The following is a 17,923-nucleotide window of genomic DNA, read 5'->3' as shown; positions in this document are numbered from 1 at the left end:
TGGGTCCTTGCTTCTCAGTTCTCTGTCTGTCCTTCTGACGGTGACCAGCAGAATATCTCAATCCTGTGCTGGAGTGCGTTCAGTGCTGCTCTCGCTCTCAGCTCCCTTTCTCACAAAGCGAAACCACCTTGGCAGACCACACAATCTAGCTGGGCTTTCGTAAGATTGTGGGGTCTTCATAACATTTATAGTTACAATTACGCTCTTATCATGCCAAATATATAGGTTTTCTGTGTACTATGTTTCCTTTAAATAAATTTAAGTGAAAAATAAGCCACTTTTCAGAAAAATAATGTAGAAATAATAACATAGAAGCCCATGGACATGGCAAAAATCAAGATGAGCTAGAGAAAGTCCAAGTTTGAGAAACACTGACGTGGTGTTAAAAAAAAAAAGCCCCTTGTTTTACCAAAAAGAGGTTCACAGTCACAGGAACTTGCTCAGAGTCACAGGAAGAAGGGGCCTTCCAGGCCAAAGCTCCTTCCAGGCCAAAGCTCCTTCCACTACAGCAGGCCTCCTCCACCGGGGAGCCCTCCCTGATCTGCTAGCTGGTATTCAGGTTCCTGCCCTCAGTAAAGCTTTAGTAAAGTGAGTCCTCTGCTTTCTGCCCTAAAGGCCTGATACACAGTTGGACTTCCCTTGGGCATCTCCCAGAACAAAAGATGGAAAGTCCCAGGGCAAGGGACTTGCTCCAGGTCTTCTGAGGGGAGAAAGACCAGCTTCCTGATACCTGTCAGGCTCAGCGAACATGCCCCCAGGCCACTGCATGGACCTGCCCTTCACACCCACGCTAACCTCTATCCTGTGAGGGACCAGGCAGGGATCAGTGGCCCCATTTGACTGAGAGGAGACTAAGGCCCAGAGAGGTTTGGGCCTAGTCCAAGACCACACACCAAGGGGGCTGAGTCAGGACTCACACCCAGGCGCTGCAGCCCCTCAGCCCCAACCCGTCAGCTGAGCTACAGTCTGAGGCTGAGCAGGTCAGGGGCCTCTGAAAGCAAGTGGTTGGTTACCTTGTTTCCTGAAAATCCCACAAACTCCAGCAGCCGCAGGATCCTAGTAGGAAGCATGGACAGCGTCTGCAGTAACAGAGGCAGGTGGGCACATGGATGGGTGGGGGCTGCCACCCCTAGTCCCCAAACCCCAGAGTCCTGGGGGTAAACCCGGGGTACAGGCTCTGTCCCTGTAATGTCGCGGGGGTTTCCCGGAAAGCCAACTTCCCCATATAGCGAAGCAGTACAGTGACAGGAGCAGACTGTGTCCAAATCCCAGCTGGGTCACCTTGAGCAAGTTATACATCCTCTCTATGCCTCTGTTTCCCCATCTGTAAAATGGTAATAACAATAGCCCCTACCTCAGAGGTGCACTGTGCAGATGGATCAAATTAATATATGTAAAGCACACAGAAGGGGTCTGTACATAATAGTTAGCTGTTGTTATTATTACACTGAGTCCCTACTTTGCACCAGGGGCTCTGTCATTACATTTGATCCTCAGAACAGTCCTGCACAGAGGGATTACTGCCCCTTTTGACACATTGAGAAACAGAGGCACAGATAAGTAACAAGACATGTCCAAGGTCTCACAGCTCTTTAGCGGTGAAGTCAGTTCTTGAACCAAGGATGGTCTGGCTGTAACCTACTCAAACATCTGATGCACTTTGCAGTTTATATTTCTCAGCACTTGGCCCAGGATTACTGCTCACATTTTTCATATGAGGAAACTGGAATCCAGAGTGGGGCAGGGACCTGGCTAAAGGCCTGCTCTTTGAAGGGGAGAGAGCCCCCAACCCCAAACACACACACACACACACACACACACACACACACACACACACTTTTGGAAAGGTATGTAGCCTAGGAGCCTAAATTGTCCATGAGCAGTTCCTCCTCCCAGGAGCAGGCACAGCTCTTCTGAGATTTTTAGCCTCAGCCCACTGTTCACTGTTTAGAGTGCCCTTCCCTGCCTGGAAAACTTACCCCCCCTTTGCCTCCTTCAAGATCCAGCGCAAATATCCCTCCTCCCCGCCCCCGCCCCGCCATGAAACTTTCCCTCAACCCCCACCGCCCCAGGAAGGAGCTTGGCTCTCGGTTCCCTTTGGGTCATCAGCTGTTTCCAGGCCTGTCTCCTACCCTGCCACTGGACAGCATTTAACCACCTTTCTTCAGGGCAGAAAGGGTCCTGATTTACTGTTTGCCAATTTCTGATGCTATAAATACTGCCACCATGGTGGATTTCAAGCGTTCAACTTGACTTTGAAAGAAATGCACAGAAAGGACTCTGGAGCCAGCACCAGCCCCCACCCGCACCCCAGCTGTGAGCCCCGCAAGCTGGCAACATGTCTGCTTCATCGCTAGGTCCCAGGGCTGGCACAAGGCCGGCACAGTAGCCCAGCAGAGACCATATGTGTGGCAGGAATGTGTAGGGGTAATTAATCTTGAGCCAGACACTGTGGACATGTGAAGGGGCACTCCCACTCACCAGATTGAAGGCTCCCACACCGAGCTTCACCCCTCCTTCAAAGTGACTGTGGTTCTCTCCTTTGAAATATTGTGAGGACTGCACGAGGCTGTCCAGCTCCCTGCAGAGGGACGCAAAGTCTTGTTTCAGCTACAAATTAGGGGCTGGGTCCCATTACAGCTGGGCCTAGGCTGCCCCCCACTGCCAGCTGATCTCAGAACTCCTTAGTGGAGAATTGATAATAGTTCTGGAAATCCAGAAAGCTGATATTCAAAGAATTTCTAACTCGACCTCCTACTATAATAATAGGCATACATTTGTTACTCCTAAATTTTAGTCATATCAGCCCTGGCATACCTGTGTTGTTCAACATCTAGGATTTGCTCGTGCTCTGTATTCTGTCTAGAAGTTTCTCAACTTCAGCACTACTGACCTTTAGGTGGGATAATTCTTTGTTGTGGGGGCAGTCCTGTACATCCTAGGATGTTTAGCAGCAGCCCTGGCCACTACTCACTAGATGCCAGGAGTAACCTTCCCCAAATTGTGACAACTAAAACGTGTCCAGAGATTATTACCAAATGTCTCATGGGGAGCAAAACTACCCCTAGTTGAGAACCACTGGGCTAATTCTAACACCCCATCTTTCAGGAAGTCTTCCTGGAATCCGCTGGTTGGAATCCAACCCTCTTTCTCCTGGTCACCAACTGTACAGAGCTCATAACCCAGCCTGTCTGGGGTAGGACAGAGGCTTTAGAAATGTGCCTACCTTCTTCCTAGGCCATGAGCATCCTGAGGGCTTTCATTCAGCAAACACTGACTGAGGCTCCTGTGTGCCAGCGGTTGGAGGACAGCAGGGAGCAAAGCCACCAAGCTGCTGCCCGCATAACTCTCCCACTCTAGTGAACAGAGCCCTATCAAGTCACTGTGAAGGTGAGGAGGGCCTCAAAGGAAAAGAACTCTGGTGCCTGATTAAGCCTCCCCTGGGTTCAGGGAAGGCTTCTCTGAGCAGCTGACAATTGAGTGGAAAACAGAGAGATGAGAGGGAATGAGCCTGGCCCAGAAAGTGTGTTCCTGGCAGAGGGAACACATGTCCAAAGGACCCGAGGTAGGAATGAGCTTAGCATGTTTGAAGAACTGAGGGAAGGACTAAAGGTCTGAAGCAGAGTGGGGTGGGAGATGTGGCAAGGAGGGCAGTCTCAGGAATGACTTGGCAGTGACCGGAGACTTTATTCTAAGAGCAGAGGAGCCTCTGGAGTTGGCAGGGGGGGTGAGTTGACAAGGTTTGCCTGGTGGGGAGACTGGACAGGCCAGAACACTTGTCTGGTTTCCAGCACGGACCCACAAAGTATGTGGTGCCCACATCCTGCACAGTGTGTTACACCCCAGCAACACCTTGAAATCAAACTCGCAAGACCTCTGCAGGGAAATAGTCACATTAAATGAGGAAAATAAAGATGATAAATAATCTCAAATTAATTCTGGTCAACTTTTAATGGAAAATGATATTTAATGCCAAACTTGTGGGTGGGAACTGGGCTTGCAGAGCTTTTTGATTTTGAAAATGTAGATGTTTGTGATACCATGGTGGGTAAAAGTACTCTGCACTGAGTCTTCATTCTTTCATCCATAAACATGGCCTATTCCTGGCCCAGTGCTGACATGGCACAGAAATAATCTGGCCCTTGGTGAGCTCCCATCGTAGGGAGAGGTGTGTGTGTATGTGTGCCATCCCTGTTTACTGGAGAAGTAAGGGAAGGCCTCACGGGGTAAGTGGCATTTGGACTGGGCCTTAATGGATGTGTAATTCTGCTGTTGCTGCTCTTAAAATGATTGTTCCTATGTCCTTCCACCTGGCACTAGCAGACCAAGCTGTTTTTGCAGAATCTGTGTCTTATGTTCCCCTAGCTCAGAGTCGGGCACAGTGTAAGCCCTCAGAGGAAGCAACAGAGACACCCAGAAAAACAGGGGAATAATATTCCAGAAAACTGAACTTCTGAGGGTACAGAAATATGCCCGAAGTCACACAGCATTCTAGCCTCCAGAGCGTGCTCTCTGCCTCCCACAAAGCAGCCTGACAGGTACAGGGTAGTAGGTGCGGTGCCCCAGGCTCCCCGGGCAAGCCCCACTCACTTGTAGGTCTGGTAGCTGTTTCGAACTTTGATGCCGCCCTTGATAAAGCTCACCATGTTCTCATCCTGCAGGAGGGAGAGATGCAAAGAGCTGGGCCTGGGTGGGTAGCCAGAGGCTCCAGAAGGGTCATACAAGTCTCTGGGCCCTGCCTTCCCCTTCCTGGGTCCAGCTCTATCAGAGACCCTGGGTTATGGGGTCAGAGGTCAGTCAAACCAGGCCTCCCTACCCCTGGGAGTTGCTTACTAAAACCTCCCAAATGCCCAGCGCTTGACCACACCCCGTTTACCAGCCTCCAGATACAAATACTATGTGCCTGGAGAAAGGCCTGGAGATGCCCCCGTGGTTCACTGGGCACCTCTAGGTTCACCTCTAGGTGGAGGAACTGTGGGAAAGGAAGAGGGACGCTCATTTTCAGATTGCTTGTGCTTTTTACAACAAGCTGATATTGATCACATTTGTAGTTTAAAGCACCAATACCCACAGCCCACCCAGCAGCTCCACCCCCAGGTGTACACCTGAGAGAAATGGATGAACATGGGCTGCGGAAATCACCTTAAGGGAATGTTCACGGCACCACAGTTCATAGCTGCTGAGAACCAGAAACAACCCAAATGCCCTTCTGCAGGAGAATGAATAAACAAACTGGTATATTCACAGAAGGGAATATTATACAGCCATATAAGATCGAGTGAAGGAAGCCAGTCCCACCCAACTTGAGGCCTTAAGAAGCTTGAAGCCAACTAAACCATAACAGTATGGTGTTCAGACATCAACAGGAAGATGAGAAAATTATTTTTAAAAAATAGGGTGAGGGACGACAAACATAAAACTCTAACTAGTGGTTTCCCCTGTGGAGGAAGGCAGGGAACAGGCTGAGGAGGGGCCCAGAAGGCGAGAAGACTTGCTAGCATTGTTCTGTTCTCTAGTTGGGTGGTGGTGGTGGCAGTGGGTGTTCGTGAGCATTTGTTTATTTATTATGTGTAATACTAGAATAAACAAATAAAAGGCCAGTCATGGTGCAATTATTACAGTGATACTAAGGAAAGATTAGGATTAATCCAATTCTAATCACCAGAGGTCTGAAAAGATAGAAAAATAGCTAACAAAAGTAAACAGTACCCGAACAATAAAATTTATATATGCTCCTCTATCCCAATACTCATATTTACATGATGATTATATGGGATAATTATAACCCAAGCTTTTTGGTAAAATCATGAGGGGATGATTTTCATAATTACCACTGTGTGGTAAAAAGCATAGGCTCCTACTCAGCCAGATTTGGGTTCAAATCCTAGCTCTGCCATTTGCTAACCATGTGATCCTGGGAAAGTGGCTCTTCCCCTCAAATCCTCCCCTTTGCAGGCCTGTGAGAAGATTAAGTAATATATGTAAATGTATGTAAAAACAAACATACATTGTGTGTAAGGTATGTAAAAACTACATACCTATAATATATGCATATTCATGGGTGCTACAATCAACTTTTTGAATGAATCAGTTAAACTTATTTGTTGAATAAATCAAGTGTAAAGCAGGCTTTGGGACAATGTCACCCCATGAGCAGGAAAACAGCAGTCACAAGGTAGAAGTGCATCCTGGTAGTGGATGGGAACACATGTGCTCACGTGTGCCCATCACCTCTGCCACTGAGCCTGGCCAGAGCCAGGAGTGTGGGGGTGACTGAGCCTGAATCGCGAGGGGGCTGATGGCAGCTGCTATAGACCCTCTGGCGTGGACGTAGTTCTCCATCTTCTGAAGTCCCCAGGTTGCTTGTGTAAGTAGAGGGTCCCTACCTGCAGGAAGGTCAGGGCTGCTCTCTGCAGCAGGCATTCTGCATAGCAGACCTCAGCATGGATTTCCTCTGCAGGGAGAAAACCAAAGCCCTGTGGTCTCCTGGGACTCTTGGCAGGAGGTGTGGGCCAAATCCTCCCACCCCCACTTTCCCAAAAGCCAAGGGATCCTGAGTCAGCACCCTCCCCATCCCCACCCATCCCATCACCCAGCTCTGGTTCTTTCATAGCACTCACCACTGTCCCAAATTAGTCTATGTTTCCCCTGCTTATCTTCCACCTGTTCCCCCACACCCATCCCACAACTCAGAATGGCAGCACAGGGCCCTCAGCCTGTTCTCTTTTTCCCCAAGCACCACTGTGGTGGCTGCGGACCAACACCCCTACAGTGCCGAGCAAGAAGCAGGCACTGGGTCAGACTGATGAGTGAAGAATATCCTGATCTAGGGAAGCTGTGGGAGTAAGGGATGGGGACCTAACAGGCCTGGATTCAGGAAAGACTTCTAGAAGAAAGGACATTGAATTAAAAAAGGAATGAAAGGATGAGACAGGCATAGCTTTCTAGGCAGAGGCCCAGGAAAACCAAACAACTCAGAGGTTTGGGGACCCCTGAGCCACAGGTAGTTAAAATGGGATAAGGTGGGGAGAGATTGAGGGGGAAGGGAACGATGACAGGAGGCCTTCAACACTGGTAGGAGGTTACAGAGAGCCTTCAACACTGGTGGGAGGTTACAGATTTGGTCCTATGAGCATCAGGGGGCCATGGAGGGTATGAAGAAGGGAGTGACACCTTCATATGCACTGTTTCTTACTGGAAACTTCTAGGGCTCTCGATGTGGAGAAGGCCATTTGCCCCTGCACTAAAGAGCCTGAAATTGCTCATGGTTGGCTGCTGCTACTGCCAGGACAGCCACATGTGGTCACGGCACAAAAATGCCACATAGGCTCTGGCAGTCCAGACCATCTCTTCCATTGCTTTTAGCTGTCTCATCCCAGTGTGTCAGCTTCTAAAACCACATTCCCTCTGGGGCACATGAGATCACTATGATAATTAAACCAGTAGACTTAACTGCACAATGCCTGAGCAACAAAGCACACAGACCTTGTGACCGAATTTTCTTTCCTGGACATCCAGGTTCTTAGCAGGTAGAGCCATCAGGTAAGTGAGTCTCCCCCTTCACGTGAGAGCCACTCCTCAAAGGCCCCAGGTTTGACCCACGTGTCCCGGCATCTAGGCCAGGGCTCAGCCCCCTTGGTGATGTCGAGGAGGAGGACAACTTGCCCTTCCCATCCCTCCCTGGGCCTGGACCAGGGCTGCCTGGGGCCAGCAGAGTCGAGAGGACATCCTGGGGGGCCGCACCTTCCGTGAATTGGTCCATCGTGGGGCGGTGCACCAGACTGCTGAAGGAATCTGTTACAGAGGACTTCTTCCGGTGCCTAAAGAGGACAAAGGGGCCTCGGATCATGCAATAAAGGTGAGTGAGGGGCCCAGGTGGGCTCTGACATCTTCTGCCCCTCCCACAGGACTCCACAATGAGCTCAAAGCAACTCCCCCAAATCCAGGGCTTTCTCACACCCTTGCCCCTGCTGTTGCCTCTGCTTGGAGTCCTCTCCCCTCCTCCCTCTGCTCCTAGTCATCCTTTAGGACCCAGCTCTGGCATCACTTCCTCCAGGAAGCCTTTCCAGCTCCTCCAGCTGGACCCCCATTACCCTTTGTGCTTTCCTGAATCACGCTGGGATGTCACTATCTGTGCCTATGTCTCTAACCAGGCAGTGCAGGCATCAGAGGGGCCAGATCTGATGATCCCCTGGGTAGCCAGTATCGAGCACAGGGCCTAGCCTTGGCCAAGCACAAGTGTGTGCCCAATGAATGATGGCCACCTGTACATAAATAGTCGGGGTCTACTGGTTCATTGATTCAAGCAGTTAGCACGTACTGAACACCAATTACATGCCAGGTCTTGTAAATGGTGCCTTCATTTCAGCCCCAATAATAACCCTATCAAAAAACACACCCGTTTTATAGATGTGAAAAGTCAAGTCCCAAGAGGGACTTGCCCAAGGTCAACGACTTATTAAATGACAGAGCCAGTCATCTCCTCCCAATCAGGCCTCACACCTGGGAGCCTCTCATTGAGTGGCTCAGACAACAAGGTTCCTGAGGCAGTGCTGACAGGGACAGCTCTTAGCACTTGGGGACACGTCCTCGTAGCCAAAAAGAGCAGCACTCTTAATGGCGTTTTTAGGCACTGGAGCAGGCCAGGGTGACAGAAGGTTGGGCCTCACGACCCCTCATCCCTTCCCACCCTGTAGCCCTGACCTCTGACACAGCAACTGCGCCTCCTTCATCATGTTGCCAGCAAGCAGGATGTCCTGAGGGTCAAAGGTCATCATGGCCTGCATCTCCAGGATGGTGGCATACGTCAGCGAGTGGTACATGCTCTCCTTGGTTCTGCCAGAGAGAAGGACATAAGAGTGCCAACTCCTAAAACTCCAGAGGTAGCTGGCCGTGTCAGTCACCTACCATCCCCTCTCCCACTCTGCATGGGGGGGAAATGGAAGTCCAGGGAGGGGAAGAAACTTGCTCAAGGTCTAAAGACCTCAGATGCCAGCTGACTGGCCCTAAGTGATCTTCCAAATGTGAGCCTCAGTTTCTTTTCTGTTCTGTAGAGTTAGTAGCAGCAAGACTGCTGTGAAGACTCCAAAAAGGGGTTAGCAATGCTGGCCTGAGGCCAGGGCCTGTCTCTCATCTTCTGCCTCACCTCCTACAGGTGGAGCCCAAGTCCTGTCTGTGGGATTTCTTCTGTCCTCAGGCCCCACCACTGGGCTCCTCCCATCCTTGCTCCCTGGACCTCCTTACTGGCCTCTCACCTCTTGTCTCTCCCCGTTCCATCAGCTGATCATGTTGCTCTCAGGTTAAACCTCTCTGGTTAAACCCTCCCGTAGCTTCCACATCCTGTGAGGTAAGGTTTGGGTCCAGGGCTCCACACAACACAGGCCCTGCCTGTGGGCTCTTCAGCTCAGCCCTCTTGTCACTTCTGTTTCTGCCCTGTGATCTGGTCACATTCAAGACTCAACCACACATGCTCTCCTCAAGAAAATCCCATACATTCCCTTTTCCAGGTCTTTGCCCATGCTGTTCCCTCAGCTTGAAATACCCTTCCCTTACCCCGTCGTCTTCTGATTCATCTGTCAAGGTCTTCAAATGCCTCAAGCGCCATTGAGAATCCAGGCCTCTCTCCCCAGGGAGCATGTGTCTATAACTGCTCACAATAAATGTATAACCGCAGAGGCTGTGCCTTCTCCCCAGACTGTGGGTACCTCAGGGACAGAGCTTGTGTGGGACTCACCTCTGCCCTCAGAACCAAAGGGATGGGACCAAGCGAGCCTGCCTCCTCTCCAGCCGCCCTGCTTCTCCACAGCCCCAGACCTATCAACTAAAGGGTGTTTTGGGGCTGGGGGACATTTAGTCTAACACAGGGAGAGAGCAACAGGCAAGGAGGGATGGGAACAATGCCAGTCCTTCTCTGTACTTGGGGAAGTCATAGCATATCTAGGCCTTGATTTCTGCTTTTGCAAAATGGGAACAATAATGCTGGCCTGCCCGCGTCTGTGTGGAGCTAGCTCAGCAGTACTCTTGTCTGACACACAGTAGGTGCTGCAGCGGTTTCACTCCCTTCCCTGCACCCCCTCGTTAATTATTTATGAATCTTCTCAGTGCCAGGCTTATGCTGACAACTGGAGGGCAAAGAAAGATGACTAAGCTTTACAGACTGTTCTATTGTATAATCACATGACTTTACCCATTTTCCTGCCTTTCTCATTCATGAAACTCCTCTGTAAATTAAGTTGCTTTTTTACTTCTGGGTGACCTTCAGGTGATATTATCCTTGCTCGTCAAAGGTTTTTGAAGGAAAATAATGGTGGGCTCATCTCTCACCAGCCCTGGTAGGTGTCAGGACACCTCCCAGGTCTTTGCTAGAACTGCTTAATCTGAGAGCAGTGGCTTGTGGAAAGGAGGCCACAGCCTGCAGTGGGGACAGAACTCAGGCTTCAGACTCTCTCAGACACAGACTGGAATCTTGGCTTTGCTAGTTACCAGCTGTGTGATCCTGGTAAGTTTTGTAGTCTCTCTGAGCCTCAATTTTCTCTGTAAAATGCATACCATAACCATTCTCTCCTAAAACTTTGGGTGGCTTAAATAATCCAGGGCCATATCACTGATGCTCAATAAATGTGAGTCCCTCCATGTCCTGCCAGGGTCAAGGGTCATTGCCCTCGATAAAAGCTTTGTCCTTGGGGACAGGTTTCTCTGGTAGCACAGAAATCCATGCCTCTCCAGATAATCACCTCCCACCAGGCCGCTCTAACTCTTAAACCCTTGCCTTTTTCTTCTTCTCACCCCTAATCCCTGCCTCCCAGGCCTGAGTCCCGGACTCAGCCCCACCCCCTCAGCCTGGTGCTGGGCCCGGAATGAGGAACAGCCTCCGCAGGGCAGCTGGCAGGCAAAGTGGAATTTCTAGTCTGAGTCCCAAGGCCACGACATGCTTCTGAGGGCTGGGAATCCTGGCCCCTCCCAGCCCACCACCTGGAAGCTCTTTATGGGCTGGGATTTGGGGTTCAGAGGCATGACAACCCCCTTGAGCTCAGACACTCCAAGATTAGTGTGCACTCTACAAAGTTCTTGTTTGCACATCCAGCATCCAGACCCCTCACCTCTGAGCTAGATTCGGCTCTGGAACATGATGCCCATTGGGATCTCTCCTTGTGGGCCCAGACCGGCTGTCAAGTTGGGGGGTGGGGGACACTGGAAGAACCCTCAGAAGAGCTGGTATTGGGACCAGGGTCTCCTTGGCCACGTGGAGGTCAGCTAAGCCCAGGGGCCTCCAGCCCTACCCCCCTCTACCAGCAGCCAAGGCACAGGTCCTTGTCAGCTACTTGTCAGCCATCCTTGTCCCCACCATCTGCGCCCCCTGACTCTGACCCAACCCCCACAGATCCTTCATGGGGCATCCACCCCCCCATTCCCAGCCTAAGACCCCATTTCTGAGGACCTCTCTGGGTGAGGTGGCTCTAGGCTAGAAGGCAGAGGCAGTCCCCCTGCCTCCAAGCCCCTTCTTCCTTACGGAAGCCCCCCCACCTCACTGCCTTCCTCTCCAGCCCAAGTACCTTCTAGAGGCTTATATCCCCAGTCCACCTTCCTGAAAGACTGTTGTAAGACTCATCATGATCATCACAGCCTGAAAACCCCACCCCACCAGAAGCTGGGCCACTTATCCCCAGGCAGGAGAACGATGGGTTAGTCAAGACTAGAGAAATTGAACAGGTCAGGCTTGGAGACTTGGAGAAAGAGGTCCCCTGCCTCAAAGTTTGCTTCTCCTGGGTGTGGGAGTGGTTGGGGCAACAACGTAGGCGGAGGACAACTGAGAGCTGAAAAGAGGGGATTCAGCGTAAGCAGGCAGCAGACGTGATTAGACCCCTGGCACCTCTCCCCCACCCCAATCCCAGAATGTAGGAGGCAGCCACGGGATCTCTGTCCAGGCCAAGGAATGGAGGAGCCTTCTCTGGAGAAGCTGACATCTGGGGCCAGCTCTCAGGCAGGTCATCCCAAAGCGGATGACACCAACTGCAAGGCAACTTGGCCCAGACTTTCCAGTCGGCCTTTGCGTGAACTCACTCCTAAATATGACCGTACAGAAAGCCAGGGACCAGCAGGCATTCAGGAAAGTGCCCCCACAAGAAGAGGATTCCCCTCATTAAATAGAAATAGGGAACCTAGAGAAAGCTGAGATTATGCAGGAAAAGAATAAAATATTTTTAAAAGACACAATATTCTGTGATAATAATCACAACAGTAGGTGCTTATTAGAGTGCTTGCTACATGACCTCTCATATTCCAAATAGAGATATAAAGGACAGAGTGCGCCCATAAACCAAGAATAAGATGTTTTAGGGGGAAAAGAACATTCAGAGAACAATGAGGACCACTACCAAACTAATCATTTGATTACAGAAATAAAGAAAAGTCAATAGAAGGACTTAATGATGAAATTGAGGAGATCTTCCAAAAATCAAAGGAAAAAAGGATTAAAAATTGCACATTGTGGGCAGAGACTGATCCAGGAAGTCAAATATCTGCTTAAAGAAGATCGGGAAAGGGAAATAGAACATGGAGGGATCATATGAGAGAATTTCCTACAACTGAAAGACAGAGTCTCAAATAAAATGGACCAAATAAAAAAGACCTACATTCCAGCACATCATAGAGAAATTTCAGACTTACAGGAATAAGAGAAGATTTTTAACATTTGTGGAGAGGAAATAAAGATCACATGTAAAAATAGAAGAATGAGGGGTCTCAAGGTCACAGTAGATGCTAGCAAACAGAATACCATGCCTTCAAAATTCTGAGGGGAGAAAATCATATTTACGCAACTCTCTTAGGAAATTTTTAGAGGACATGCTCTAGTAAAATGAGGGAGAATACAAGAGAGAAAAAGCTGGGATCAAGCAAAGAGGAGAGAAGGAAAGGGAGTTCCAGGAGACAGCTGAGAGGTGGCTGTAGACATATCTCCCGGGGACTGGTTTCCAGGAAAAGGAGGAACTGAGCGCTTACCTGCTATTTCTGAGCATTTAGGGAAAAACTTATAATAGCATGATCTGATGGAGTGGTTATAAAGAGTTCAGGATAGATGTAGCAAATTAGGCAAATGAAAAAAAAGACAATTATTAAGTCCAGAAAGGAAATGTTACCTTACAATGGATTACTTGCCTCTGCAAGGAGCATTAATTACATAGTTATAATAATGTAAACATTGATTATTGATTTAGCCAAATATTGTGATATGATGATAAGAATAGGATGAAGGAAGGGAGATGAGGTAGGGGTATAAGAAAGCTAACTTCTTGTCTACCAACAGATGATGTTTAAAAGTAAAAAGTAAAAAGGAGTGAATTTTATGGTATCTGAATTTTATCTCAATTTAATTTGTTTTTGGAAAACCGAAAAAAGTGATAAGTGAAGAAAGAAGGGTATAAGCATTAATATTTACAAATAAGGTGGTAAACACTAGAAGAAATGGCTAAATGACCATCATTATTACCCTAAAAAGTTTGAGTAAAGGTAACTCAAGCGGTTAGTGCTTTGGGGAAAAGTAAAGAAAAGGGGCTATGTGAGAGTTTACGGGGGATATACTCCCAGTGGATTCAGTGGAAACAAGAAATCAAAGTGGAAGAGGCCACAAGAGCCTATGGGAAAGTAAGTCACAGTGACCTTGGGGAGGACATGGCTGTTCTCAGATGTGGAATGCGGAGTCCCATTTATGGGACTCTCGAGGGTCATAGTGACCCAGAAGGCTGAAGGCATTCAGTTACATGACTTCTCTCACATAAGACCTCTGGTTCTCCACGACCCAACACCCACATTCCTACAATCACATGTGCATGCGCGTACACACACACACGCACCCCCAAACCCAACCCGGGCTTAAGCCTCACCTGGGTTTGAGGTAGCTGAGTGCTTCTGAGAACTGGTTGGTGAGGAAGAGGTCCAGAGCGGTCATACACTGGTCCAGGGCCTCATGGAGGCTGCTCACAGGAGTCCTGATGAGAGAGACATGAGGTGTGACACGGGAGCCCTCAATCCCACTCCCGGCTGGAACAGAGGCTCACACGGCCCCCTTGACCTCCTGGGTGGGCCTTGGATGCCTGTCATGAGCTCCTCCAGGCTGCCCACACTGCACTGGGTGACAAGGACAATTTGGACCCACCTTTAAGTGTTCCTAAAGGCGGGAAGAGAGCAGAATGGGGTATCATCTGAGATCTGGTGGAGGAGATTGGGGTGGGGCCAAGGACAGGGGGGCAAGGGAGCCTCAGGAATTTATCTTACCCCTCACAAAGGTAAAGGGAGTCTTTGTGGCCCTTCTGACCCATTGGGCTTTCCTGCCCCCCGCTGGGGGGCACAGACCACCCACTAAATCCCACTTCAGTCCTTTTCTTCCTCCTTCTCTAGGCCTTCTCCTGCCCTCCTTGGGCCTGTACTCTAGAACCCCAGAAACACTGTCACAATGGGCTATAGGGGGCAGCAGGCCTGCAAGAGCTGCCCAGGGCCTTTTATATTCAAGGGTCACCTTCCCAATGGCATCACTAGTATACTCCAGTCCTTACATTTCTCTCTAGCTCTTATCACCTTCTGACATATATGTTTTACTCATTTTTGTGTTTGTTGTCTGTCTCCTTCCACTAATATAGAAGCTTCCTGAGGGTAGGAATCTTTGGTTTATTTAGTGCTGTATCCCCAGCATCTAGTATCTGGTAAAAAGTGAGTTTTTAACAAACATCTGTTAAGTGAGTAATGAATGAATGAATGGTCTAAGGCTAGGAGAGCAAATCTCTGAACTTTTTGGGCCTCAGCTAGCTACCCCATCTGAAAATGAGAGATGAAACTAGGAGATCCCAAAAGTCCTTTCTGATGATCTCAAGAATGCTTGTTTTTAAGAGGTCTCTTTTGAGTAAGACAAGGTTCAAAACGGGCCTTGATGATCTCGCTGAAAGGAGATACTTTTCCCTAAAAGTTAAGTCCCTTCTCCACTAAGTAAACTCATACACATAATTTAAGGCCCAGGTCTAATGTCCCCTCTTCTGTGATGTATCAGCAGATCTTCCCAAGCACACTGAAAAGTGTGTACTTCAAAACTGAACTCTTGTTCATCGTCCCAAATCTGTTCTTCCCCAGCCTTTGCCACCTTAAAGAAATCTCAAGCCAGAAATCTGATAGTCATCCTTGACACATCCCTCCCTGGCCTCCCTCATCGACTTTATCACTAAGCCCTATCAATTCTACATCCAGAAGGTCTCTTAACCCACCTCCTCCTATGCCCACCTCCTTCTATGGCCTCCAGAATAGGCCACTATCATCTTTCTCCAGGTCTGATGGAAGACCACCCCTTTCACTCCCGCCCTCTCCTACCTTTTCTCCTTCTCCCTCTCTGTTAGACCATTTCATGCTGTATTTCGTGTCTCTTTGCCACTTCTTTGACTCTGTCTGTTAGAGTCTGAGTAAATTTTTTAGATCTTTCATTTCACTAATTCTCTTTAGGAGTGTCTGATCTGTCACTTACCCTGTCGACTGAATTTTTCATTTCAATGATTATATTTTTCATCTCTAGAAATTCCACTTGGTTCTTTTTCAAATCTGCTTCGCCATTTGGGGTAGTATTTTCTTCCCTCCTTATTGTTTCAAGTCCACCTTTGATTTCTTTCCACACTTTAAACACAATTATTTTTATTCTATATATCATAATTCCAGCATCTAAGACTCTCAGAGAAGCTAATTCTGCTATTTCACTTGCAATTCTGCTATTGCAAGTGACTTGCTTCCTTGTGTGTTTTGTAATTTCACCATAAGCTCCTATTGGACGGATCTCTTTGGGGTGAGTACACATTCCTCCAGGGAGAATTTTCATTCATTTTGGCGAGGTTTCCTGGGCAACTACCATCCTGAGACTACTTACATAATGTTTTTAGTTTAGTATTTCCAGGACAGCACAGGTAGTGTGTATTCAAACCCAAAATTTGTGTGAGGACAATATTTATAATTTTCTAGGGAGCCTTTTTGTCCCCACCAGAGCTATTGTCTCCTTTTGCGGATGGGTGGATACTTTTTTCTGGTCAATGCCCCTATTTGCTGAGGATACTCTTTGAAGGTCCGAGATTCATATGGTGGGGGTTGGGAGGCTAAGTTCCAACTCCTCACACTGTGGCTGGGTAGGCCCTGGACCCTATGTCCCATCCCTTGAGTAGCTGTTAAAACTCAAGGTTCTGGGGTTCTGGAATTTGTAAATACACCCAGGTTGCTATGGCTTTATGTCCTTTACCAGCCTGATTTCAGCTCCCTCTTTATTCTTGGCTTGAGAAGATTTCTGTTACTTCTGTGGGAACTCGGGAATATATTTTAAAGGATGTTTGTTGTAACCCATTCAGACTCTAGGTAGTTTTTTAAATGTTGGGAGTGTTTTTCCCTCTAATCTGTCCCTTTCATAACAGACAAAGTTAACTTTTTAAAACCCCAAAATGACAAGGTCACACTTTTGGACTTGAAATTCTTCACTGCCTTCTCATTACTTGTAGGATAAAAACCCAGTGCCTTTCCATAGCCAAAAAGGCCCTACTAGCAGCAGCCCCTCACTCTCTTCATGGGGCATAGCCAGTATCTTCCTTGGGGCCCAGGCCTTTGCCTAGTGACTGGTGAGTCCACCTATCTCAGTTGGTGAATCAGTGAAGAGGTGGTGAGCACGTATGGGCCTGGGTGTTAGACTGGCTTTCTCTCCTTAAGACCTTGCTAAGGCCTGTGAAGTGGGCTTATTACGGTCACCGCAGATGAGGAGACTGAGGCATAGAGGAGAGGTGACTTGGCCAAGGTCACAGGCCCAAGCATTGGTTCTAACCCAAGTTTCTGCCTGAGCCAGTGCCCACCTGCTTAGCCCCAGGGAATCAAGTCCATTGTCCTGGCTTATATCCATCTCTAAACAGTTCTAGAGCCAAGAGCCTGCCTCCCATTTTTGCACACACCCCACCACCAACACCACCTTCACCCCCCACACCAAGGAAGAGCTTCTATATGTTTGGACTATCTCGAGAGAAAGAGGCACAGACAGGTGGACAGACGACATATTACCTCCTTGGCAGCCCCAGCACCTCTTCTGCTTAACTGTAGTGAGGTGGATCTGAGGTGACCTCTCCAGCCTGGGAGCTGCTTTGGGGAGGCGCTAGGGCTGATTTCTCTCCTGCCCCACCCCCGCCAAATACGCACTAATCTCCAGCTCCAGCCAGGCATGGGGACACAGAGCAGATCCAGACCTGGGCTTGCCCCTGAGGAGCTCACAGTCTACAGGAGGAACAGATGCAGCCAGAGGCAGTGACAGCCAGAGCCATCAGGGCTCTGATCATATAGGAATGAATCACTGGGGGCTAAGGAGGCCCGGAGGTGAGGGTGGGGCACTCAAGGAAATTTTCTGGAAAAGATGGCACTGAATTGAGGACAAGATGGAGCAAGAAGTCTAAGAAGGGGAAAGAGTGTGAGCGAAGGGCTGGAAGCATGATCCCACAGTGAGGAGGAGGCACAGCCATTGGGCAGGGCAGGATGGCAGAGGCTCTGCACGGCCTGCTCAGTGGAGGGGTCCTGAGGGGTGCGTGGCAGGCTGGGGAGCTCAGGAAGGCTGGGGACATGGGCCCCATTTGACTTAACAACCACCCCCTCACCACCATGAAAATACCACTTCAAGTTATCTAAATTGATGACTAATTATTTCACTCAATCATCCCACCAGACCTGAGAGGCAGGCACTCTTATCTGCATTTGACAGACAAGGAAGTGAAGATAGGGACCTAGTCTGCTCCTCCCAGGAGCCTAGAAGAAGACAGAAATGATTTCTGCAAAAGCAACCTCACCAAACCTTCCTCTCCTGGCTGCAGCTCAGGTCCCCACTTCTGCACATATTGTCCCCATGCTTTTAAGGTCTTTCTGCTCCAGGACACCTAGC

At 49.0% G+C, this 17,923-nt stretch overlaps 1 protein-coding gene across 2 annotated transcripts in view; it reads right to left on the bottom strand.

The window, feature by feature from the left end:
• The window catches only part of TTC39A (tetratricopeptide repeat domain 39A), a gene marked incomplete at its 5' end in the record, with an annotated part of 49,163 nt that overhangs the window by 15,052 nt on the left and 16,188 nt on the right, over positions 1–17,923 (bottom strand). For both annotated transcript variants that reach the window (XM_081054988.1, XM_081054986.1), the window contains 7 exons: positions 1,014–1,079; positions 2,482–2,581; positions 4,591–4,655; positions 6,387–6,454; positions 7,744–7,820; positions 8,704–8,835; positions 13,881–13,985. In XM_081054988.1, the coding sequence (XP_080911114.1) occupies positions 1,014–1,079; positions 2,482–2,581; positions 4,591–4,655; positions 6,387–6,454; positions 7,744–7,820; positions 8,704–8,835; positions 13,881–13,985 (613 nt within the window). The remainder of the gene's footprint in view (positions 1–1,013; positions 1,080–2,481; positions 2,582–4,590; positions 4,656–6,386; positions 6,455–7,743; positions 7,821–8,703; positions 8,836–13,880; positions 13,986–17,923) is intronic.

The sequence above is a fragment of the Rhinolophus hipposideros genome (genome assembly GCF_964194185.1).
Source record: "Rhinolophus hipposideros genome assembly, chromosome: 8".
NCBI lineage: Eukaryota > Metazoa > Chordata > Mammalia > Chiroptera > Rhinolophidae > Rhinolophus > Rhinolophus hipposideros.
This window is presented reverse-complemented; position numbering and strand designations above follow the sequence as displayed.